Source organism: Pollachius pollachius (assembly GCF_949987615.1).
Source record: "Pollachius pollachius genome assembly, chromosome: 3".
NCBI classification, from domain to species: domain Eukaryota; kingdom Metazoa; phylum Chordata; class Actinopteri; order Gadiformes; family Gadidae; genus Pollachius; species Pollachius pollachius.
This window is the reverse complement of record NC_136936.1, coordinates 39,415,060-39,440,059: the sequence shown is the minus strand read 5'-3', so window position 1 is coordinate 39,440,059 and position 25,000 is coordinate 39,415,060. Positions and strand designations below refer to the sequence as shown.

At 47.6% G+C, this 25,000-nt stretch overlaps 1 protein-coding gene across 5 annotated transcripts in view; it reads left to right on the top strand.

Annotated features, from left to right (window-relative positions):
* Positions 1-25,000, top strand: part of dgkh (diacylglycerol kinase, eta) — a gene marked incomplete at its 5' end in the record, with an annotated part of 49,519 nt that overhangs the window by 10,960 nt on the left and 13,559 nt on the right. For all 5 annotated transcript variants that reach the window (XM_079731225.1, XM_079731223.1, XM_079731226.1 and 2 more), the window contains 13 exons: positions 2,913-2,993; positions 9,859-9,963; positions 12,260-12,392; positions 16,542-16,648; positions 16,945-17,070; positions 17,511-17,613; positions 20,320-20,482; positions 20,793-20,901; positions 21,519-21,740; positions 22,164-22,255; positions 22,726-22,825; positions 23,282-23,651; positions 24,242-24,373. In XM_079731225.1, the coding sequence (XP_079587351.1) occupies positions 2,913-2,993; positions 9,859-9,963; positions 12,260-12,392; positions 16,542-16,648; positions 16,945-17,070; positions 17,511-17,613; positions 20,320-20,482; positions 20,793-20,901; positions 21,519-21,740; positions 22,164-22,255; positions 22,726-22,825; positions 23,282-23,651; positions 24,242-24,373 (1,843 nt within the window). The remainder of the gene's footprint in view (positions 1-2,912; positions 2,994-9,858; positions 9,964-12,259; positions 12,393-16,541; positions 16,649-16,944; positions 17,071-17,510; positions 17,614-20,319; positions 20,483-20,792; positions 20,902-21,518; positions 21,741-22,163; positions 22,256-22,725; positions 22,826-23,281; positions 23,652-24,241; positions 24,374-25,000) is intronic.

The following is a 25,000-nucleotide window of genomic DNA, read 5'->3' as shown; positions in this document are numbered from 1 at the left end:
GTATAGATAGGCTGTCGTGGCATCCATGCCATATGGGGCGTCCGTATTTTATATTTCCTACAACGACTCAATGTGGTTCATCTGACACTGTATCTGAACACCCTGGCAGCCTTAAGGTCACTTTTAATCTTAGTTTTTCTACAAACTCTCCTTGTCATTTCTGTTAAGGAAAGCAATGTGTTTAGGACATTTCTAATTTCCCTTTTTTAGCCCCCATATGACATTAGTGCACGTGCAATGCCAGGGTTGGGCAACCCAAACTCTCTTTGCAAACTGGTGCATTAAAGAGCCAGTGAACCCACAGTATCAGCTGAATTTCAAACACCATGAGATAAAAAATGAAAGTTTGAGTTAAGAGTTTGAGGAAAGAGGCGGGTGTGTTATCACCATGGTTACAACCCACACACACTTTGTGACACTTTTTGAGCACCGTCATTGTGTATGAGAGTTATTATGAGCAATGTTGATCATGAAATGCGCCACACACCGTAGCAATGTACTTTGAGTGTCCGGGAATCCTAGCCCACACTTGGACGTGGACATTAAGTACATCGCTGCTCAGACGGAGCTTCACCATCCACCCACACCGTAGTGTTATACTACATGTGTACAGTGAGCCTTAACCTCGGAGCTCCACACGTCTGAGTGCCTAGAAAAGGTTTTGGGTTCACTGGCTCTTTAAGGTCCTCATAGTACCTAATGTACTGAGAGTGTTTGTACACACAGGGTTTGTGTGTCGCTTGCCAGCCCCTGCTCCTATTTACGCCTTTAGCTGCTATAAGAAGGATAGACTGTGGTAGTATGCTTCTGCCAACTTTAGTCATGTATATTGCATGATGCATAATTAAAAACAAAAGCGTATGTGTCGTCATAGATAAGTCCATTCCCAACACGCCTGAGCTGACTGTGCTGCCCTCTGCCCCGACATGAGGAGCCTGTTCTCCACTGCCATCCATCATGGAGGCTGGGTCTCAGCGGCCTTTAGGCTCCTCATGACCTCCCCCTTGACCTCTCTCTCTCCCTCTCTCTCTCTCTTTCTCTCCCTCTCTCTTGGATCTCCTTGCTATCTGCTAGCTCTATGAGCAAAGTCTCACGTCCGAGTTTATGCATTCAACAAACTGGACATTTTTACTAGTAAACAATAAGTGGTTACATTTCATTGAGCACAAAATAGAGATGTTGAATCTTAATGAGACCAACTTCAAAGAAATAATACATAACAAATATTTTTGAGTTAAAGCTTGCATTGGGTTTCGGTATGTGCGTGTATGCGTGTGTGTGTGTGTGTGTGTGGTGTACATACGAGCAGGATATAGAGAAAGGGAGGTATAGGCAGGGAGGGAGGCTAGTTGTAGTGGCCATGGAGACGGCGATGGAGACACAGCTTCCCAGCCTGGCTCTGGATCTGTGAGAACCAGAGGATCTCGTCCCTGGCCTGGTTCCACCCTTCACTGTCAGCTTCCATTACAGCTACCCTCAGGACCAATGTGTGTGTGTGTGTGTGTGTGTGTGTGTGTGTGTGTGTGTGTGTAGGTGGGTTGGGGGTTGGGGCTGGGGGGTGTCATGTTGAGTGAGAGAGGAGGGAGAAGGAGTGTGTCACACTCCAACCGCAACTTAGGATGTACCACACACACACACACACACACACACACACGCAAAAGCACACATACACACACACACACACTCAAACATACACGTGACACCAAGGCATAGCAACAAGAGTACCATAATGGCAGAGTGGGCGGTGTGTAGCTGTTGTATTGGCACACAAAGACACACACACACACACACACACACACACACGCGCGCGCACACACACACACATGCACCAAAATAAACTGGATGGCATCCCTCAACCAATCCCTGGAGAGAGTGTGTGTTAAAAAGTATTGTTTCCCCCCCCACTCCTTATTGCAAACTCACATACTCTCACGTCCGCGCACAGATGCACACACACACACACACACACACACACACACACACACACACACACACACACACACCTACACACATCCAGAGCTGACATTCCTCTAGCAGTAGTTTGCTGGCCTCTGGCTGTGTAAGAGCACAGCTGTGTTCCTCGTAGTGAAGCTGTGCTCAGATCTCCGCTAGCCCATCTTGTTCAGACGCTTACAGTCTCTGCTAGCCTGTCCTTCTGCAAATCTTTTCTGTCAGTCTGCCTGAATGTCTGTCCGACCGTCTGACTTTCTTCAATCTGACTATCGTGCAATTGTTGCATTTTGTAGGACTTTGAGGTGTTCTCCTCCACCTTATTGTAGAGATGAGTCTGTCCCTCTATTAACCCTCACCCCTGTTATACTACAAACCAGGTCCACACAAAATGAAGGAATACCTTTAAGGTTATGCTACAGTGAGGATGGGCCACGTTTCCCTGTGGTTGTTGAAAAGTGAGGAGTTAGATGGCTGAGAACACTTTAACATGGTTAGGACAAACCACTTAGATTTTTTAATTAAAATGCTTCTTTGTGTCACATATAATGTTTGGAATAGGGTCTGTGGTCACATTGTGCATGTTTTGATCCATGTTTTATTATTACTTATAACAATAGCAATACTTATAATATACTAATACTAGCAGTCCATATTTGTACAATGCTGCTCTTACACATATTATTTTACCAAGGAAAATAATGAACTGCTATTGTGTTACTGTTTAGACTTCTACCTTAGTGTTTAATCTATTCATGTAAGACATTCCCCTCTGTGTAGTGAAGTGCTGCTTTGCTACGGTCGAATAGCACATCCTTCATCCTGCCTGCGTCCACCCGTAGTCTAAGTTAAGACGTAGAATTAATGGTGTCACCTCACCGTTACATAAGAGGGAATGTTTTCACAATATTATCCTGTTGCCCTTCTTGATTCTCATTTCTTTCCACTCCTCCCCTCCGCAGTCCCTCATCTTCGACGAGGTGGACCTATCAGATGCCAGCGTTGCAGAGTCCAGCACAAAGAATGTCAACAACAGCTTCACGGTGAGAGCTTGTTATGGTTACAACGCGTGTGTACAGGTTGGCTGGCCAACGCGAGCACAATGAAGAGGGGGCCCACCCCTGGCCCAATTAGGCTCGTAACAACACGCTGGTCTCGTGTGTGTAAAGTTGATCTAAGGTCAAATTATACAATGCCTGCTCTCGCTCACGACACAGGTTCTCCAAGTTCTCCTTCTCTAATCCCTTCATCACAGTACAACTATACTATCTAGTCATTTAGCAGATGCTTTTAGCCATTTATTTATCCTCTGATACATTACATTAACGTGCAGGTGGACTACTAGACTGCATACATTTGTATTACTGAGTGGGCGGGTTGGGGTTCCCTCCAGCCCGGCCCCCCTGGTTCACCTATAAAAAACTCTCTAGTAGACTAGGAGCTGCTGACACGTGAGGACCTTTCCCAGCCAGGCGTCAGTTGTTTCCCTCTGACTTCCCCAATGCCGCATCTATAGGGAGACGGCAGCGGATGTTGCTATGAATGGATGCATTCTGGGAAAAAACTGATGAAGTGGGTGGCTGGATAGTGTGTGTGTCTGTGTGTGTGTGTGTGTGTGTGTGTGTGTGTGTGTGTGTGTGTGTGTGTGTGTGTGTGTGTGTGTGTGTTTTGGACATGGAGTGGGTAGCACACTTTGAGTGTCATCTGTGTGGATGCGAGGAGACAGAGCAGCAATGAGAAGCAGGGGGCTTGTCCAGGCTAAAAATTGCCGTCCACTCCCCTGGCATGGCTATAAAAAGACTGGAGGAGGAGGAGGGGGCTGCAGGAGAACAGGGCCCAGAGGAGAGTGTGAGGCTATTTATAGCAGCGCCTTCAGCGCATCCCTGAACACTGCGCCTAGGATATCATGAATGCTTCCATATTTATAAATGGGATTAGGTTTGCTTTTGTGTGTGTGGGATTGTGCATGTGTGTGTGTGTGCGTGCATGTGTGTGTGAGTGTGTGTGTGTGTGTGTGTGTGTGTGTGTGTGTGTGTGTGTGTGTGTTTGGGTGTGTGATCCTGTGCTGGTGTTCCAGGCACGTGGGCAAGCACATGCAGTGTTCTTCTTCTTCTGCAGTGTGTGTGTGTGGGGGTTTGTGTGTGTGTGTGTGTGTGTGTGTGTGTGTGTGTGTGGGTGTGTGTGTGGGTGTGTGTGTGTATGCGCGTGCACGGTGCATGAAGTCATGTTGTTGTTGAGTTCAAAATGCACGATGAAAGAAAGAGTTTGAAGGATATAGAGATGGAGAGAGGGAAAATACAGAGATGACGAGAGAGATAGGGAGATGGTGTGAAACAGAGATGGAGAGAGATGGGGAGATGGTGTGATACAGATATGCAGAGAGAGATGGGGAGATGGTGTGATACAGATATGCAGAGAGAGATGGGGAGATGGTGTGATTACAGAGATGGCGAGAGAGATGGGGAGAGAATGAGGATTGTACAGTAGTAGGGCTTTACAATACGTTCTGGAGGAGGAGACGGGTGGGCGAGGGAGATAGGTAGGATAGGGGCTCAAGGAGACAAGAGGCAAATCAAGCGGCGGCTGGGAGACAAAGAGGGAAGAGAGAGAGGAAGAGAGAGGAGAAGAGAGACGTGTTGAGATTAATTTAGCCTGACACTGGGCGGGGGGAGCCCAGGGGACAGCAGAGTCTCGGGCCAGAGAACTGCTCAAGAGAACAACAGCGGCACGGAATCACACCGTGGAGAAAATAGAGAACCAGAGAAACAGTAGCCTGACACATCAGGCAGAGCGGCAGAGGAAATCCTGAAGTGATGTCACATGGCGCAGTGAAACACACACACACACACACACACACACACACACACACACGTGTGTGTGTGTGTGTGTGGCTGCATGTGTAGATGTGATTTGAAGGGGAGCAGAGGCAGGGGGAGAGAGAGAGTCATGGTGAGTGGGGAGCGAGGGAGAGAAAGGTGGGAGGGGGAGCAGCAGGAGAGCGCGGGACAGAGGGATGAGGAGAGAGAGGCAGTCCGAGAAGGGGAAGGACGGGAGAGGAGAGGGACACTGCACTCTAACAGAAGGTAACGTGACATGACTTCCTATATAATCTACCACGCTGTGCATGACGGTTCACCTCAGCTGCAGTGAAGATGTGTTCTCTAGCTCTCTCTCTCTCTCTCTCTCTCTCTCTCTCTCTCTCTCTCGCTCTCTCTCTCTCTCTCTCTCTTTCTCTCTCACCATTTCTCTACCACGCTCGCTCATTCTCTCTGTCATTCTCTCCATCTCGCTCGCTCTTTTGCGTGTATGCTCATGCAATCTCTCCCGCTCTCTCATTTTCTCACTTTCTCTCGCTCTAATGATCAACCACACGGCCGTGCACACAGACAGGCGAGACCGGGTTTCAGTGGACAGCCTTTCCGACTGTGATGGAGAGCGAGCCGCCAGAGAGAGAGAGAAAGAGAGAGAGAGAGGGAGAGAGAGGGGGAGAGAGGGAGGGGGACTGCTGCGCAGAAGGCATTGCAGGGCTAAGCTCTGGTCATAGGGGTAGAAGGGAAACACACAGGTTTGTCCTTGTGTCTGGCTACGACTGCTATGGTCTGTCTGGAGGCTGGTTTCTGTGTGTCTGTGTGTCTTGTCCGTGAAGGATGAGTGATGCTGAATTCCTTCACACAGGTTGGTGGTAGCCGCTGCGGTGGGCTCGATCAAATGAACTCGTTTTCTACTGGCTGTTGGAAAATCAATTCCCAAGTGTTGAGCTGCGCTCATCGTATCTTGTTTGTGCCGTTGTCTGCGTTTTTTGTGCTTTTGTGTTATTATGCGTCGTTTTGGTGTATAAATGTTATTCCCGTGTGTCCGTTCCTGCATTAGAATGTAGTTTGCATTGCTCGTGTTTGTGTGTTTGATGAATGTGTGTGTGTGTTTGTGTGTGTGTATGTGGTGTGTTTAAGAAGAGACAGAAAATAGCTAAGTGCACACACGAATGCAACCGCTTGCAGTAGCCTGTGTTGATGAAGTCATTTGACCGTGTGAATCTGTGTGTATGTTGGATGTACATGCGCATGTGTACGTGCCTGTGTGTGCACATTCAGCCAGCCACTCTGCAGTGAGGGAGTCTGTAAGCGTGCTTGTGTATACGTGTGTCTGTGTGTGTGTGTCTGTGTGTGTGTGTGTGTGTGTGTGTGTGTGTCTGTCTGTTTGTGTGATTGTGAATATGGGGGTTATACACATTAGCGAAGTCCTCACACGATCCGGCTCATTAAACTCTATCTCACCCACTACGAAGTGCTCTCTCTCTCTCTCTCTCTCTCTCTCTCTCTCTCTCTCTCATTCTCATTCTCATTCTCTCTCTAGGTTGGTGCTGTATTACTTTCTGCTACATATCTGCCTGGATTGCTTGAGTCACATCCAGTTTTTGTGTTGTTTAACACAAAAGAGGCTGGTGTGTTTGTGTATTCGTGTTTGGTTGTGTATCTATGAAAACGGACGGATGTCCCTGCCTGTTGCGAACCAAAGCCAGTTTGAGTCAGTTTGCTATGTGAGACACTGGAGCCAGATATGAAGCCACGATTGTTAGTGTAAGCAGGCTGCAGTGTCTACTGGTTCTTCTTAAGTACAAACACACACACAAACACACACACACACACACACACACACAGTAGCTTCTCCAACCGACATTCAATGCACATTCATGAGTCCACCATGGAAGGCAACAACCAGCTTGTGGGAAGTCTGCTTCTATTATATATATTAGTCTGCAGAACAAACGTAAATTTAGTTGTTGTTGTTGTTGTTGTTGTTGTTGACATGAAGCCTCACCTAAAACAATCCCTGGCACTGTTGAAACAGGGCCGTGGTCTTTGTCATCCGTATATCAAATACAATCAGGCACACACAGGGACGACAGCGCTCAGTATAACGTGTGACCTATAGCATCCCATAGGTCAGGGCGTCCGTCAAGCCGGCTTTTCCACCCTTGAGGGATGCCATGGGCTATTTTAAGAAACAGCAGTTCCTGTTTCCCCTGGCAACCAATCTGATCACTAGCCCGTCCGCAACATCCCACACACACACGCACGCACACACGCACGCCCGCACGCACACACACACACACGGTCACTAAGAAATATGCATACATAAAATACATACACACTTGCTTACCAACAGGATGAGATTTTTTTGATATGCAATACGCAAGTATTTATGGTAACCAGTAATTGCTTGTGTTCAATGCGCCCCGCCATACACAAAGCCACACTTACCGGTCCTTCATGCCGTTGCTGTTTTGTGAAACAGAGAGACAAAGAGGTAGAGAATAGACTTATCAAGTGAACGATATAATTGAAGATAGCAAGGAGAATAATATACTCTTGTTGTTGCACCAGCAAGGATCTTACATAACGCGAGACATGAATTATGCATGAGATATAACACATATTATATGCAGACATACATGTACACACATAGGGGGAGAAAGAATTTGTGAAAAAATGCCCATAGAAATACCTACTTCATAATTCCAGGTATATTTTCCTAGTGTAGTTGTCATTTAAATATAATTGCATTAAAATGATTTGTGTTTGTAGGAATATTAGCTAACATGCATTGGAGCTGTTTTGAAATCCATGATAAGAATAATAGATAGTTAGATAGTACCACACACACACACACAGGCTTTGTTGTACAAGAAACATGCACACCAGGAGGTGTGCATGTTTCTTTAAGTGGTGTGTCAACCAATATTGATTGGTTGCGGACAGCCTTAATCAGCCGATTGGTACAATAAAGTAGTGATTAACAGTGAAGGTGAGGGCTGAACTTGAACTCTGTGGTTTACAAGGTTGACATAATATCATATATATGTATATATATTATACAGACCTGCATTTTAATTCTGAGAGCCAAGCAACATCATAATCTCCTGGGAGCTTGTGTGCGTGTGTTCTGGTCTGTGTTTGCATGCAGTTGTTAAAAATAAAGAATGTGTGTATGCGTGTTTGCAAGCATGTGTGTGTGTACCTGTGCATGTGTGAATGTGTGGGTGCGTGTATGTGTGTGTGTGTGTGTGTTTGTGTGTGTGTGTTAAAAGGCGTTTAACTATTCAGCCAAGCAGGACAGCTGTATATTTCTTTTCACCACATGCAACATTAATATAGCAAAAAAGTGGTCAGGTGTTCACACAGTTTTCAAATCAGTTTGGCACTATAAATGTGTGAGGCAGTCAGCCCGCATATGGCACAATGGGTTGTTATTCAAGGCTTATCATAAGAGGTGCAATACCAGCATTTATTTGATCTGCAATATTAGGCTCATCAACTCTTCTGACACCCCCTCCCACACACATATTTCCTCTGTCTTGAAAACTGTTCTCTGAGTTCACCAATGGATGTATTATGCCCTCCTCCGTGTGTGTGTGTGTGTGTGTGTGTGTGTGTGTGTGTGTGTGTGTGTGTGCGAGTATGTGTGCATCTGTGAGCTTGCCTGTGTGTGTTGTTTTTTTTTGTCTTTCATTTTTTGTTTTTTTTTGCGTTTTCTGTGGCCTGCTGGCAAAGCTTCTTCCTCAGGTGTGTGTGTGTATGTATGATGGAGTGTGTGTGTACACTATGTGTGTGTCTTAGTGTGTGTCTCTGTGTGTGAAGACCCCAATCTCAGTCTCTGCAGTCCTCTGCAGTGTCAGTGATGGGGATGACATGAGGGAGACCCAGTAATAGTTATAACACAAAAGAGAAAGCAACAGAGATAAAGAGAGCGAGAGAGAGGAAAATTAATGAATAATGAATGGAAACGTTGCGGAAGGGGTGCCCATGTCTGTAGGCTCATCTAGGGGGATACTGTCCTAAAAAATAAACACACACACACACGAACAAACACACGCACACACACACACAAACATAGGAGTGGAGATGAGGGGAGATCGAGGCGGGAGAGATGCTCTTAGCTTTAGCTGAGGCGTTTCGCCTGTCAGCACACATCTGCCTCAAAGCAGCAGCCCAGGCAGAGAGAGAGAGAGAAACACACACACACACACACACACACACACACACACACACACACACACACACACACACACACACACACACACACACAGAGAGTGATAGAGAGAGGAAGAGAGATATGGAGAAAGGGAGAAAGCATAGAGAGAAAAAGAGAGAGTGAGAGAGAGAGAGAGAGGAAGATCAAGAGATTGAGAGAGAGCAATGGAAGGAGAGAGAGAGGGAGAAATAGAGAGACATAGAGAGAGAGGTAAAGAGAGCGGGAGAAAGAGACAAATAGTGAGAAGAGAGCAATAGAGGGAGAAAGTGAGATAAATAGTGGGAGAGAGAGGAGGCTAAAGCGAAAGACAGAGAGAAAGAGGGAGGGAGAGTGGGCTGGATAGAAAAATAAAAAATAAAATCCAGATTGAGAGAGGAGGATATAGAAGAGAGATGGATAGAGAGAGAGATGGAGAGAGGAGGATATGGACAGAGAGAGATAGAGAGAGTTGGGGTGGGTAAGTGTTCATCAGGGACAGTCCGAGGCTCTAGGAGGTGTGATGGGACAGCAGGAGTAGGCCAACCAGAGAGTCACCCAGGGACCAGAGACTAAGATTGCATTGGGACGAGGAAGAAGAAAGAGAGCGCAGGGATGAGAGAGAGCGAGGGAGGGCGTGAGGGAGGGAGGGAGGGAGGGGTGGCTGCTCATCCCTTCCTCCTTTAAGACAGAACCGATTGCTCACTCCGCTCAGTTGGCACCGCAGGCTGACAGAGAAGACCAAAAACTCCTTCGCTCGCTTTTTTTTTCTCTTGTTTTCCCGCCGAGCTCTCTAGCCCCCCCCCCCCTAAATCAGCCCCCCCCCATCCCTCTCCCCTCCTCCGTACCCGTCCACTTCTCCACCCATCACTCTCTCCGTCTCTCCCCCTCTGTGTGCAGGTGATCACCCCGTTCCGCAGGCTCATCCTCTGCGCGGAGAACAGGAAAGAGATGGAGGACTGGATTAGCTCGCTGAAGTCGGTCCAGTCCCGGGAGCATTACGAGGTAGGGGACCCCTGCCAGCACCACAATCGACACACACAACAGACACACACACTGAATCACACTGTGTGCCACCGCGGCATCGGAGATCGTGGCACGAGGCGTTCTGTCCTTCTTTTCTTTGTTTCGGTTGTTATTTCAGAGGCGCGTTGTAGACTGGGATCTTCCCACCGGTGTTGTTATTTCAAGTTCGGTGAATCGAGGGGCATCAGGGGCGAGAGTGGGGAGAGTGTGATATAACGGGCACATTTAGGGGGGCCGCAGTGGTTGTGTTTATCCACAGCTGCTGAGTGGCGCATTCACATTAACGCGCACGCATGCACACCAGACACGCACACACACGCGCACGCACGCGTGTTGTAGACGCAGCGGCACACACCTGACAAGATGCTAACGAACAAAAGCAGACAGACACTTTGCGAAGGATGGCCGCTAGCCCACCCTTTCTAGAATTTGGGGGAGCGAAAGGGGGTTGGTGGGGCAGTGTCTAAATGTCTAAACGATAATATGCAAGAATAATAAGATGACAGCATTCAGCACAAAAAACAAAGATTCAAGAACTTGTTGTCCATAAATATTTCATAAAAACAGCATGACTGTCTGCTTAAGTCAGACACACACACACACACACACCCACACACACACACACACACACACACACCCACACCCACCCGAAGGGATTCAAGATCTATTTTTACATGAAAAAGTGTAAGTGACGTAAGTATTTGTAATACGTATGTGCTGAGCTGGGCATCTGGTGACAGAGTTACGGCTAGGAGAGTGGCAGCGAGGCAGTGCAACACGTTCAGAGAGGCTTTGATTTAAGGGTGTTGGTGAGGAGGGGTGGGAGGGACGGAGGGAAGGAGAGGGGGTCTTATATAAGAGACCCTGTTCCTGACAGCCCCCCTTCGACTGCACTGCAATGCAGCAGCACCCCCAGTACTCACATACTACTGTTGTGTGTACACACACTAAGCCACGCACACACAGGCAGGCACACATAAACACACACACTCTAAAAGATGAACAAAAGTGGCTCACGTAATCCCCACTTTAGGTGGGTCAATACCAGATTCCAGGCAGCACTCGCATGTTTGTGTGTTTTCTTTTTTCTATCGGACACACACGTCCCAGCGCTTGTGAGGAGTCTACCTGTCGAGAGGACAGGGGCTGGCCCGACACAGGCGCAACGCCCACACATCCTCACCTGACTGCTGTTATAGGGTGCTTCTGCTTCTACCAGCGCCCGCTAGCACCCGCCTGGGTGGACTGGCTCTGGCTCGGACACGTTCCTCCTCCTTCACTCTCGCTCTGGACCGTGGGAGGAAGATTAGACTACGATGAAACCGCAGTGTGTTCTAGAGATAATAACGTGGGGCGCTCGCTTGGTTATTCATTTTGTATTGAGCATTTGTTTACCCGGGTTGGTCTCATTGAGATTAGAGAATATATTCTGCTCATTATGAGAGACAGAAGCCTACACATAGATAAATACTCGTGTTTTGAGGGATTGCTTTAGGAGATTAGTCATTTGTTTTAGAACGAAACCATCTCATGTGCCCTATCATTGTACCTGACTAACAAGATCAGAGCTGACCTACCAGACGCTGTCTTCACTCCAGGTTGAATTCATTAGCCTGGCTATTTTTAATAATTGTGTGTGTCATACTACAGCGGGCTCCTGCTGCTCCTGATGGGCTCTGACTTAGTCCAGACTTGGGATCAGTTGAGCTTGGATAACCAGAGTGTGTCTATGTGCAGCTGTGAGGCCTCTATATTTTGGTTAGACTGAAGACAAGGTTTGAATTATAATGGACCATTGACAGACAACACAGAGGGGATCTTGTAGCTTAAAGATGCTGTGGGTAAGGTGGGAGAGATATAAAGAGAGACAGCAGAAAAGAGAGGAATAGTGAAACCAAATCTATAGATTTTTTGATTGGTTTATTCTCCAAACCAATCATGGATGAGATGCCCTGATTGTCCAGTAAGGAGGTTGGAACGAAAAATGATACAGAGGAAGGCACTTTTACAAACGGATATAACATTTCTCTCTCTAATAGCTGACAGATCCCTGTGCCATTTCTAACACATTACACTCAAATCATATCAGTTAAATCTTACCCACAGCACCTTTCGATGCGCAAAATCAAATGCATTGGCAATGCATCACGGTACAAGACATGAATACCAAGACATGAGTCAAATACTTAATGCCTGAAAGTATTTGAAAGTATACTTCACCGTGTCATTGTGAATACTGTCCTTAATGCTGTCAATCATTTATTTTCTCTGCCAGACGGCACAGTTCAACGTGGAACATTTCTCAGGGATGCACAACTGGTACGCTTGCTCCCACGCACGGCCCACCTTCTGTAACGTCTGCAGGGACAGCCTGTCCGGGGTCACCTCCCACGGCCTGTCCTGCGAAGGTAACCCCTACACACACAAACACACACACACACACCCACAGCCACAGCAGCACACACAAACACACATGTACACACAAGCACACATGCACACACACACACACACACACACCCACACACACACACACAACCCCACCCATACACACACACACGCACACACACACTCACAGTAATGCAAACCTGTGTGATCAATACCCCTACCTAGCCACACAAACACACACACACACACACACACGCACACGCTCACACTTCCATCTCCATGTCGTCGTCTTCCTCTCAAGTCATCCATCGGTCTCGGGTGTCCGTCTGGTGATTAGTCATGTCTGCACCTCAGCACCTCAGCTGTGAACAGCGCGGTGGGTGGCGGGGCTGGTGTATAGGGGGTGGGGGGGGGCGGGTGCTCGTGCAACGGGTGGGTTGAGTTGGTAGGGCGGGGAGGGAGGTGAGAGGTGTTGGGTTGGTGGGTCCCTGCCCCTCGCTGCCGCACGGTGAAGTGTCGGTCGACAGCCAGGCAGAACCTAATGAGCGCCATCTGCATATACTCCTCTCGTTCTCATTAGGCCAATGTTGCCCAGTGTGCGTGCATATATTCACTGGGAGTGTGTGAGCGCGTGGTGACGTGTGACGGTTGTTTGCGTGTGGGTGCGAAGCACATGCATATGTCAGTGAGTATGTGTGTGTGTGATGTGTGTGCTTTTGTCTGTGTCTGGTTGTGTGCATTTTGTCTGTGTGTTTGTGTGTGTTTCTGGTTGTGTGCATGTGTGTGTGTGTGTTTGTGTGTGTGTGAGCGTGTGAGAGAGTGTGGCCTGCTCACAGTCTAAATTAGTGCACGTGATGAGCGTGGGCAACAAGAGCCTCTTTTGCCGGTGCTTATTATCTACTACAAGGAGGTCCTCTATTATCCAGAGAGGACAAGGAAGAGGTGGAGAGAGAGAGAGAGTGGCATAAAGATGGAGAGAGAGAGAGAGAGAATGGGAGAGAGAGAGCCTTGTTATAACGACATCTACACCCGTGCTCAAAAACGGTAAACTAAAAATCGCATTCAGAGCCAGGCTAGCCACCAGGATTAGCAGGCAACAGTAAAGCAATACAAACTCTGTGTTTATGAAACAAGTGAGAAACCTATACGATGGGCTGCCACAATGGGCTGCGATAGGCTGCTTCGCTGGCGATATGTTTTAGTTAGTTAGTCGGGTATATGAGTCAAGTAATATGGTTTTTTAGATCTTAATACGGAGAAAGGGACAAGAGAAACGGAGGCAAACAGATCCTAACCCTCACAGGATGAGGGCGAGAGAGAGGGATGATGTGTCTCCTGGGGTAAGCATCAGAAGCGTGCGTGTGGATAATAGGGGACTACAACGAGGGAGGAGGAGATAGTATTTTTAACGTCAGGCGTGGAACACCGGCTAACAAGTTGACAGCAATCAAAGTGGCTCGTTATTCCCTTCGATTTCCTGCCTACTGCCATAAACTAGGGTGGACGCCCTGTTCAGCGTGATACACACTAACTCACTCACACACAAACACCCACATTAACTTACGCACACACATACACACACACAGTAACTCACACACACACACACACACACACACACACACACCCGCATGCACACAGATAACAGAACAAGATGACACAAAAGTGTAAACAAACACATGGTCAGTCAACATGCCAACACAACCACATAGCCAAAGTTTGATGATCTCTATCCCGCGTGGCCCCGTCTGGGACGGCTCTATCTCGGTCCGGGCAACCTCTTCTTCGCGAGTGCTCCTTTCTGGGCCCGGGCCGGGGCAGCGTGACCATTAGCAGCCCCCCCGTGGTTTCCCCCCGTCCTCGGCATCGTCTTAATGTTCTGCTAATGCTTCCTAACAGCGTTTAGTGGTGAGCTACACAGAGACATGGAAGGATGCTGCTGGATGTGTGACCGCTCACATGGGTTTGGACCGGGAATCAGACTCCCCTCGGTTGCCCTGTGGTCACCGGCTTTACGGGAAATTATTAAGCGGATGTCTGCGGAAAACAAAGTGCTTTTGTGTGTGTTTGACTGCGCGCACGCATGTGTGTGTGTTTGTATGTGTGTAGGGATGTGTGTGTGTTTGGATGGGTGAGTGTGTGTCCGTGTTTGTGTGTGTGCGCAAGTGTGTGTGTGTGTGTGGGTGTGTGTGTGTGTGTGTGGGTGTGGGTGTGTGTGTGTATGTGCATTTGTGTGTGTGTGTGTGCGTGTGTGTGTGTATCAGGGTTAAGGGTGGGGCATGGGCGATTGGGTTTCATGTTGTCTAATGAAAGGAAGACTTTTGTATTTTCAACCCATTTACCCTGCACCTTGTTTCCGGAGCATGTAGACGGCCCATTTATTTTATTTAACTTTATTTAACTTTTATTTAACTCTATTTTTCAATTCACTACTCATTTTTATGCCCCAAGCCTCTAACCTAGTTGGCTGGCTAGTTGGCCAGATACTTCATATGAGCTACCGGAGGAAAACCCTTAACAAAGTCAGAGGGTCTAACCTCATTAAACACTGTTAACATCAGCATGACAATGTCAATATCAATTTTTATAAACAAGCATATTTGAAATGGGAATCCATCTGGGTTTCTATTCATTTCCTTGAGTGAACTTCTCAGGTATCAACTCTGTGTCCAAAACAACCGTCATCGTGGAGCCAGCGGCAGAGTTTAACAGGCTCCCCTCTACCCGCCCACTATGCCCTCTTATGTGAACCATTTGCATCACATTTCCATCCCTTGGGGTTGAACAATAGCTCCCGCTCAAGGGGCAGGCTGGTGGTGAGTAGGGAGGGAGCCACACGTGTAATGCATGCCAATGAGGATCATCCTCCAATCGTTCACCCTGCACAAGAAAGATGTTTACCCGGATTTAAACGAGTTTGCCTCGCTCACTGACGCGTGAAACCTCGTATTTTATCATTTTAAGGGTGGATCTTCTCATTGTAATTCATTTACACTCTGAAACTGGGCGTCAGAATACGTTGATGTCTTAATTTCATAATGATACCACACCATCCAAAGACAATTAACAGTTATATTGAGTTATTGCCCATCCTTACCCTTTACACATCCATAGTATACAACGTACCAAAAGCAAGAGAATAGGTATTGGCCCTGAGCAGACTCTCCCATTATACGACGTGAACCAGACACGGCTCACACACACCCACACTCTCTCTGGGCGCTTTGATGTGACCATTAGTGCTAATGAGTGTGAGGCTGTATTGAATCAAGAACAGAGGGTGCTTCAAGGAAGCTGATGGAGGGCGACAGGGTACATTTATTTACATCAATTTACCCTCCATTTAGACGGAAAGGTGACTAACGCGGAGACTGGTGGATCTGTCAGTGTCGCTGACGGGAACGTCTGGTTCCCCATCCTCTCCCTCACACACACTCCCCCCACTTTAGGTGTTCAGACTCAGGCTGATCGCCTGAGTGGGTTTGAACACTCTTCAAACCAGGTCACCTGGGGAACCAGGGCTTTCTGTTGTTGTTATCTTGTCTCTGTGTTTCTGTCTGTCTTCTCCGTCAGGTGTGGTGTGTGTGTGTACAATGTGGTCTGTCCTTTGCTCAGGGCACCAGATAGCATGTCTGTGTGTGCGGGATTGTGTGTGTGCGGGATTGTGTGTGTGGGTGTGTGGGGGTGTGTGTGTGTGCGTTTGGGTTTGTGTGTTTGGGTGTGTGTTTGTGTTTTTGTGTGCTGGTGGATGTGTGTGGGTGTGTGTGTGTGTGTGTGGGTGTGTGTGTGTGTGTGTGTGTGTGTGTGTGTGTGTTGGTGTGCATGTTTGTGTGTGTGTGTCTGTGTGTATGTATATCTGGGTGTGTGTGTGTGTGCGTTTGTGGGAGGGTGGGTGCGTGCTGCCTTGTCCATAATGAGCCAGTAATGTGTGGTCTGGTTCTATTTCGATATCATCAAAGATGAGTCGGTGTTTGTTCTCGTTTTGTTGATGTCGTCGGCGCTGATGCTGTTAGCCCACTCTGGGTTGCTTTCTTTCCTCCTTTTTTTTTAATTTATCTTGCGTACACCCTACCCACATCAACAGTCACATGCACTAAAGAATTGAACCAACATGGGCAACTAATTTGCTGCTGCTTACCCACCTCAATGTATCGTGTCTGGTTCTTTTTTTCCAGTTTGTAAATTTAAAGCCCACAAACGTTGTGCTGTACGCGCCACCAATAACTGCAAATGGACGACCCTTGCCTCCATAGGGAAGGACATCATTGAGGACGAAGATGGGGTATGTTCAGTGTGTGTGTGTATACATGTTTGTGTGTGTGTATGTGTGTGTACATTTGTGTGTGTGTGTGTGTGTGTGTGTGTGTGTGTGTGTGTGTGCGTGTGTGTGTGTGTGTCTGTGTTTGTGTGTGTTTCCGTATCAGTGTGTCATTTCACAGAAATCTACGTTGACACATTAATGAGAATAAAATGAATGAGATATAAGACAGCGTTGTATATTATTTTCTATTTTCTGAGTGTTTGTGTTTGTGGTTGTGTGCCTGTGTGGATGTGTGTGCGTGTGTGTTTCCTCTGCAGATCGCCATGCCACATCAGTGGCTGGAAGGCAACCTGCCTGTCAGTGCCAAGTGTGCTGTGTGTGACAAGACGTGTGGGAGCGTCCTGAGGCTGCAGGACTGGCGCTGCCTCTGGTGTAAAGCGATGGTGGGCTGAATGACCAGCAGTCATTAATGGCAATGTGACACCTTTATATATGAACCCCACACTGGAGATTTGGGCGGGAGCCAATTGTAATTACAGATTAGTGTGGATTACAAATGTATCAATGAATTCAGCACTTTTTTTTATGTACACATGTGCATCCCTTACACATTTAAATATGTGTTGCATGTATATTTATGTGATTAATGTGCATAGAATATATTTTTGATGGTTTGAGGTGCACATTGAACTACTTACAACATGTATATTTATGTTATAAATCGTTATTCATGTGCATATAAACATATTCCATGGAGACTGAGGCGGACTAATCCCTCTGTACTAGATACTGTAACTTGTAATTGGTACGATGACTCTGGTAAAAACATGAACTCTGAAAGGAGGCCGTTGACTGGGATCTCATCAAGTGTTGTTTCCTTTAGGTCCACACAGCGTGCACGGATCTGTACCCGCGCAAATGTCCCCTGGGCCAGTGTAAAGTCTCCATCATCCCACCCACCGCACTCAACAGTATTGACTCTGATGGTAAGGCGCCTCACACTCTCAGATCTTACTCTCTATAAATCCTTTAATGCATCAATTATGTTTGAATGATTGTTTGTTTGTGATTGTATGCTTATCTGTGCACACACTGCAACCACACCAGTTACTATATCCTGTTTAGACAACTACACAAAACAGCCATGGATTAAAACTTTATTCACAGCAATGGCCTACTTTGGGAGTCCCCGAACAATTGGGGTCCTGCACACACACACGTACACACGCACACACATAAATATACTCAATCACACTCGTGCACAAGTAAACATACACACTTACAAATGCACACATAAAGATACACTATCACACGCATGCACATCCATGCATACAAAACAAGTGCCAAACTTAGGGCTAGTCTTTGGGACCATTAGGTAAGCTCGTGTGCGACCCTTCGAAATATGGAAGATGGAACATTGCAGCCATGAGATGACTCACACTCACTTACCTATCCGCCTCAAAACCCACCCATCCTCCCACGTACACATATTTACACACGCTAGCTCCCTGACCCTTTCCCGCATTCTCTCTCTCTCTCTCTCTCTCTCTCTCTCTCTCTCTCTCCCTCTTTCTAGCTCTCTCCTCTTCATAAATCCAAACAGACACATACACACACAGAAACGCTATCCCTCACCTGCTACCTGGTGTTCTCTGTTGTGAAACAATGGGGGAAAGAAGATAAATAATTTCTGCCCAGGCTTTTACCCTTTTTTTAGTGTGGTGATCTACCGGAGCAGTGTGTTTGTGTGACTGTGTGTGAGCTCTGTGGTGAATTGTTTCATTGGCATGGTCGGGAAGATAAAAAAAGCACTGTCAACAACGCACACTGTTTGTGTGTGTGAGAATGTTTGCACATTCTCACACACCCAATTTTTTAGCCGCCTCTATTTTTAGCCGATCCCAAGTTACAGAGCGAGGATGGCTCTGTAACTTGGCTCGGCTAAAAATAGACTTCTTGTGTAGGTTGTAGGTGTGGTGAGGGTTGTGTTTCAAGCTGTTGAAACAGACTGCATGCATTTGTGCAGGCACAGGTGTACGCTCATGTGAATGTTCATGTGAATGCTCACGGGAATGAACGTGTGAATGTTCACGTGCATGCTCATGTGAATGCTCATGTGAATGCTCTTGTGAATGAACACGTGAATCCTAATGTGAATGCTCCTATGGGCGTATGTGTTTGTATGTGTGTGTGTGTCTATCTGTCTCTTTATCACATTGCCTCTTTGCCTCTTTGTCTGGACAAATAATACTATCTCTGCACCTTTGTGTGTGTGTTTCCATTTGATTGTGAATGCACACGTGCATGTGTGCTCTGTAGCCAGAGCTCATGTTAAAGCCATTGGAGATGCAGATCCTTGCCTGCAAGGCAGATTCTGATAAGCATTGGTGATTGGATTACTGTTTTCCTTACCCAACTTATCCTCTCTCCCTCTCCCTCTCTCTCTCTCGCCATCTCCGTCTCCGTCTCTCTCTCGCTGTATCGCTCTCTCTATCTCTCTCTCTCTCTCTCTCTCTCTCTCTCTCTCTCTCTCTCTCTCTCTCTATCTCTCTCTCATTCACTCATTCACTCACTACCGCACACACTCACTCACACACATACAAACACAATTAGAGGGCGCCCAGTCAGTATATAGCTGAGGGCGTCAGCTCATTGGGAGATAAAAGAGACAGAAGGAGAGTTAAGACGATGGGGAAGCCGGAGAACAGCAGATTAGATGAAACCCAAAAAAAAAGGGATAAGCCAATATAGCAGAGATATAGCAATATAGAGAGGCCCATTGCTCTCCCTCATTTCTGTTTTCTTTCTCTCTCGCTCTCTGTCTCAGTCTCTCTCTGTTTTTCTCTCCATCTTTCGTATTTCTGTCATCCTCCTCACATGCCAGAATCCCCCTCTGCCCCTGGTGCATGCTGGGAGGTGGGGGGTGAGCTGGCTTGTAATTGGCTGAGGGGGCTGGCTCTTGCACGTGCCTTTGTGACAAGCCCACCCTCTCTCTTCCTCCCTTCCCCCATCCCCTTCCTCCTACCATCCCCCTCCGCAAACACGACCCTCTTCTCTGCCTACTGTTCTGACTGTAGAGAATAGCAGGCAATAGTGTGTGTGTGTGTGTGTGTGTGTGTGTGTGTGTGTGTGTGTGTGTGTGTGTGTGTGTGTGTGTGTGTGTGTCTGTGTGTCTGTGTGTTTGTGTGTGTGTGTGTGTTAGTGTGTGTGTATGTATGTGTTTGCTGATTGGTAAAGGGAGGGCTAGATGGTAGGAGGAAAAGCAAAAGTTAAAGTAGAAGGAAGGAGTGAGGATAAAGGTAGAAGCGGTTGGATACGAGTGCACACACGGATACAGATGCACGCACACACAGACACAAACACACTCACAGGCATAGTTTTATTAAATATTATTATTAAAGCGCTGTATTATCAATGTGCCTCTGGGATCTGGTTTGTGAATTAACTTATGGATGAGTGAATTTACTGCTGCTTCTGATTGATGCTCTGAGCTTAAAATAGCATCAGTCACAATATCTGGACCAAACACCCTCCAAACACAGTATACCTTAATACTGTTGAAATTGTTTATTTTTACTTTCAAACCTCTCTCTGCAGAAGTCTCCAACTAACAAACTTGATGACAGCCTTATCCAAAACAATGGTCCAACACTTCCTAATTCGTGTGTGTGTGTGTTTTGTGTTTTCCTCAGGCTTCTGGAAGGCCACCTGTCCCCCGTCTTGTGCCAGCCCCCTGCTGGTGTTTGTCAACTCCAAGAGCGGAGACAACCAGGGGGTGAAGTTCCTGCGCCGCTTCAAGCAGCTCCTCAACCCCGCCCAAGTCTTCGACCTGGTCAATGGTGGGCCACACCTGGGGTGAGGCAACGCACACACACACAGGCACTCACATGCATTCAGACACACAAACATGCAACAAAGCACGCACACACATACACTCAGGCATCTGATCAGTCAATCTCATGCACACAGGCAAACACATGCATACACACACACACACACGTGCACTCACACCCACACACACACATGCACACGTAACAAAGTTACACACACACACACACACACACACACACAAAGCCATGCACAAAAACAGAAACACATCCACTAACTATCATCCCAGAAAACAGTTGATATGTTTGTGTGACCTTGTTTGTGTGTTTTTCTGCAGTCTGCGTCTGTTCCAGAAGTTTGACAACTTCAGGATACTGGTGTGTGGCGGGGACGGCAGTGTGGGATGGGTGCTCTCTGAGATTGACAAGTTGAACCTCCACAAACAGGTAGACACCCATGTCCACACACAAACACACCAACGCACACACCGACACACACACACAAACACATACATTCACACACACACACACACAGACACACACAACCACACAGACACACACAGACACACACAACCACACACACACACACACACACACACACACACACACACACACACATACATGCATACACACAAACACATACATGCATACATACACACACATATAACAGATACTGACATTTATTGGAGAGCAATAAAGCAGAGCAATTCACACCCTTACCTTGCCCAAGATGGTTTAAAGTCCTAAAAATACCTCCTAAATCAATAGGACATTACTGGTAAACTAGTTAAAAACATGCACACTCACACCAATTACACACGCACACATACACACGAACACACTCACTTTCTCTCTCTCTCTCTCTCTCTCTCTCTCTCTCTCTCTCTCTCTCTCTCTCTCTCACTCACTCACGCTCTCTGTCTCTCTCACTCACACACTCACTCACTCACTCAAACCACTCAATCCCCCGCTCACTGACGCCAACAAAAGCACCCGCACACATACCCCCACAAGGCATCGAGGCGTCTCGAGCACATCTGCTCCTGTGCCCCCTGTGTCTCCAGTGCCAGCTGGGCGTGCTCCCCCTGGGCACGGGGAACGACCTGGCGCGGGTGCTGGGCTGGGGCCCGTCATGTGACGACGACACCCAGCTGCCCCAGATCCTGGAGAAGCTGGAGCGGGCCAGCACCAAGATGCTGGACCGCTGGAGCATCATGACCTACGAGATCAAGATCCCACCCAAACACAGCTGCCCCACCACACCGGAGGGGGTGGACGACTGCCAGGTGCAAGGAGCCACACCCCCCCCCTAGAATACACATGGCGCACATCACGCACGCCCTGTCGCTCCTTCTCCCTGACCCCTCCTCCCCCTCTCTTTCTCCCTTTCTCTCCTTCCTTCTTTCTCTATCTCTCTCTCTCTCTCTCCCTCTCTCTCTCTCTCGCTCTTCCCCATCTTGTCTCTCGCTCTCTCTCAATGTATCTTGCTGTGTGTGTCTCTCACTTGCTCTGTACCTTGCTCTGTCTCACTACTTCTACCTCTCTCTCTCTCTCTCTCTCTCTCTCTCTCTCTCGTTCTCTCTCACCCCCCCGTCTCTCTCTCTCCTGGTCTCATTCCCTCTCACACACAGACACACTCACCAATAAAGTCCTTTATGGTCAGCCTTCGTTTTGTATTTTTATGCTGTATCCATCTCTTATATCCTCAGCTTCACATATCAGCCTATGAGGACTCAGTTGCTGCCCATCTCACCAAGATCCTCAACTCAGACCAGCACTCTGTGGTCATCTCCTCTGCCAAGTGAGTTTCCCTTCAGTTGTGTACACATGGATGGGATATAAATGATAAATGGACTGTATTCATAGAGTGCTTTTCTGTGGCCACTTGAAGCACTTCAAAAGCAGTGCCTCACATTCAGCCATTCATGCACACATCGGTGTGTGTGATGCCGGTGTCAACCATGCCAAGGGAACAGCCAGTTCTTAAGGAGCAGTAATAGTGAGGAGGAGTGTCTTTCCCAGGGACACCTCAACAATAGGAGGAGCCAGGAATCACACCAGCAACCTTCAGACCGCACCTCCCTGCACTAGCTTCTGAGCCACTGTCACCCCTAAGTTGGGATTTAGAAAAGGGTGTATATTTAGTCCATCAAGGCTTTTCTGGTGCATAGCTATAATAATAATGTTCATTGACAATTGAACATTCAAAACACGTCAGAATTGAAAAAAATAGGCCTAAAGATACTGCTTTTGTCAATCATCTCTTCTCAGGATCCTGTGTGAGACGGTGAAGGACTTTGTTGCCAAAGTGGGCAAAGCCTATGAGAAAACTGTGGACAACACAGATGAGTGTGACAGCATGTCCCTCAAAGTAAGCCCACACCTCACTTTGACCAGTCAGTGGTGATTCACTTACACAGCTTGGAAACACACATACTAAATATGTTTTGCGTTTGTCATATTTGCCGTGACATCTAAGTCTCTCTTTCTCTTTTGGTTCCCCAAATTGCTTTTAGTTGTATTATTATTTAGTGTATAGCATAGTTTCTTACTGTAACTAAGGTGTTTGAACGATCACTTTGTGTCATATGTTTGCTCTGGCATTGATCTCCGATAGCACTGCTTGGGTTGCATCTCGGCCCAAAAAAAGCCAATCTATCTTATAACCAGCATGTCCAATCATCGAACAACACTAATGATCGCTTTAGCTCTTCATCGATTCCAAACGCTGTACACTCAAAACACTGGAAAACCTTGTCCAAAACACTGCCTCCACCCCAGACCGTGCATCAGAGGAGTGACCTTTGACCTCTCCGCTCCCCTGCAGTGTTCCATCCTGAACGAGAAGTTGGACTCCCTGCTCCAGACCCTGAACGGGGAGAGCCAGTCCCGGCTGCCCCCCCTGCCCCACTCCACCCCGCCCATCGTGGAGGAGGAGCGGGAGGACGACGACGACGACGACGACGACGAAGACGACGACGGAGGAGGAGTGGAGGAGGAGGTGAGCGAGGAGAGCCTGACGGAGCTCAAGGGGAAGCTGGAAGAGGAGGAGACGGAGAAGGGCGGCCGGGTAGGTGGAGGACGAGGAGGTCGAGGAAGAGGAGGAGCGAGCCTCTTCAAGAGCAAGGAGCAGCTGATGCTGAGGGCCAACAGTCTCAAGAAGGCCATCCGCCAGATCATCCTGCAGGCGGAGAAAGGTGCGATCCACACGGCCACACATCACTCTAGTAATACTCTAATGTGCTGTAGTAAGAATACATTCGATGGAAGTAGATGCTGGACATGAGAATCTTTAAACGGATGCAAGGACACAAACACTACACACACACACACACACACACACACACACACACTTATTTGCTACTTATAGCAACTATATTTAGCGCCTGCTTTTATCCAAAGCAACTTACAATGAATTAAGATGCATGCCACGTTTAGCATCTTGCTCAAGGATGTTTATGGGCCAGACTGTGGGACTCTGGGGATCGAACCCACTCCCTCTTGGCTGGGAGCGGAGCAAACCCTTCCAACTACACTGTGCTATCATTACTTATTTATCACTTCTTAGCATTCCTCTCCTCTGCCTTGTTCCTTACAATCTATCCTTTGCATCCGTCTCCTTCACCCTCTCTCCCCCCCCCCACCCTTTCAAATTCTTTCTCTCTCTCTCTCTCACTCCCCCCCCTTCTAATTCTCTCTCTCCCTCTCTCTCTCTCTCTCTCTCTCTCTCTCTCTCTCTCTCTCTCTCTATCTCCCCCCTTCCAATCCTCTCTCTCCCCTCATGCAGTGGTGGACGAGCAGAACGCCCACACGGACGACACAGACCTGTCCTCGCCGCTGGACCTCCGCAAGGACAGCGAGGAGGAGAACCGGGACTGCGAGAAGGACGAGGACACCAAGGAGCTGGAGATGCTGTCTTGTGAGTAGAGGAGAGATGCTGTCTTGTGAGTAGAGGAGAGATGCTGTCTTGTGAGTAGAGGAGAGATGCTGTCTTGTGAGTAGAGGAGAGATGCTGTCTTGTGCGTAGAGGAGAGACACACTGTGCGTCGTCTCTCAACTGGGTGACAGGCTGACCGGAGATCCTACCCCGGCATGGTGCCCCTGTTTAGAAATGTGCCCTTTGAAAGCCCCTCCCCCGAAACACAGGAATAGCATGCTAGGTTTAGCGATTGGTTTGCCCAGCCTTGTAGAAAACTCCTGTCATGCGCAATGCATGCACGGGGCAGTGCGCGAATGCAGCCAGGTAGGTAGGTAGATGGACAGGTAAGCCAACAAATAATTTCCCGAGGCCAAAATGTTATGATTCATGGGCTTATTAGAGCCCATGAATCATATTAATCTTATATATCAATCTTATTAGACACAGATACCGTATCTGTTTCATTTATTTGTCAAACCATTTGATCTATTAATTGCTGATGGGATCAAAAGAGAAGTATAAAACAAAAACGCTTCCCAAGTGGATTGCCAGCCCTAGCTTTAGTGAATGTGCGGTTCTATTAAAGATGATGTACACCAACACGTATCAGCATCTGTTCTGCCTTCC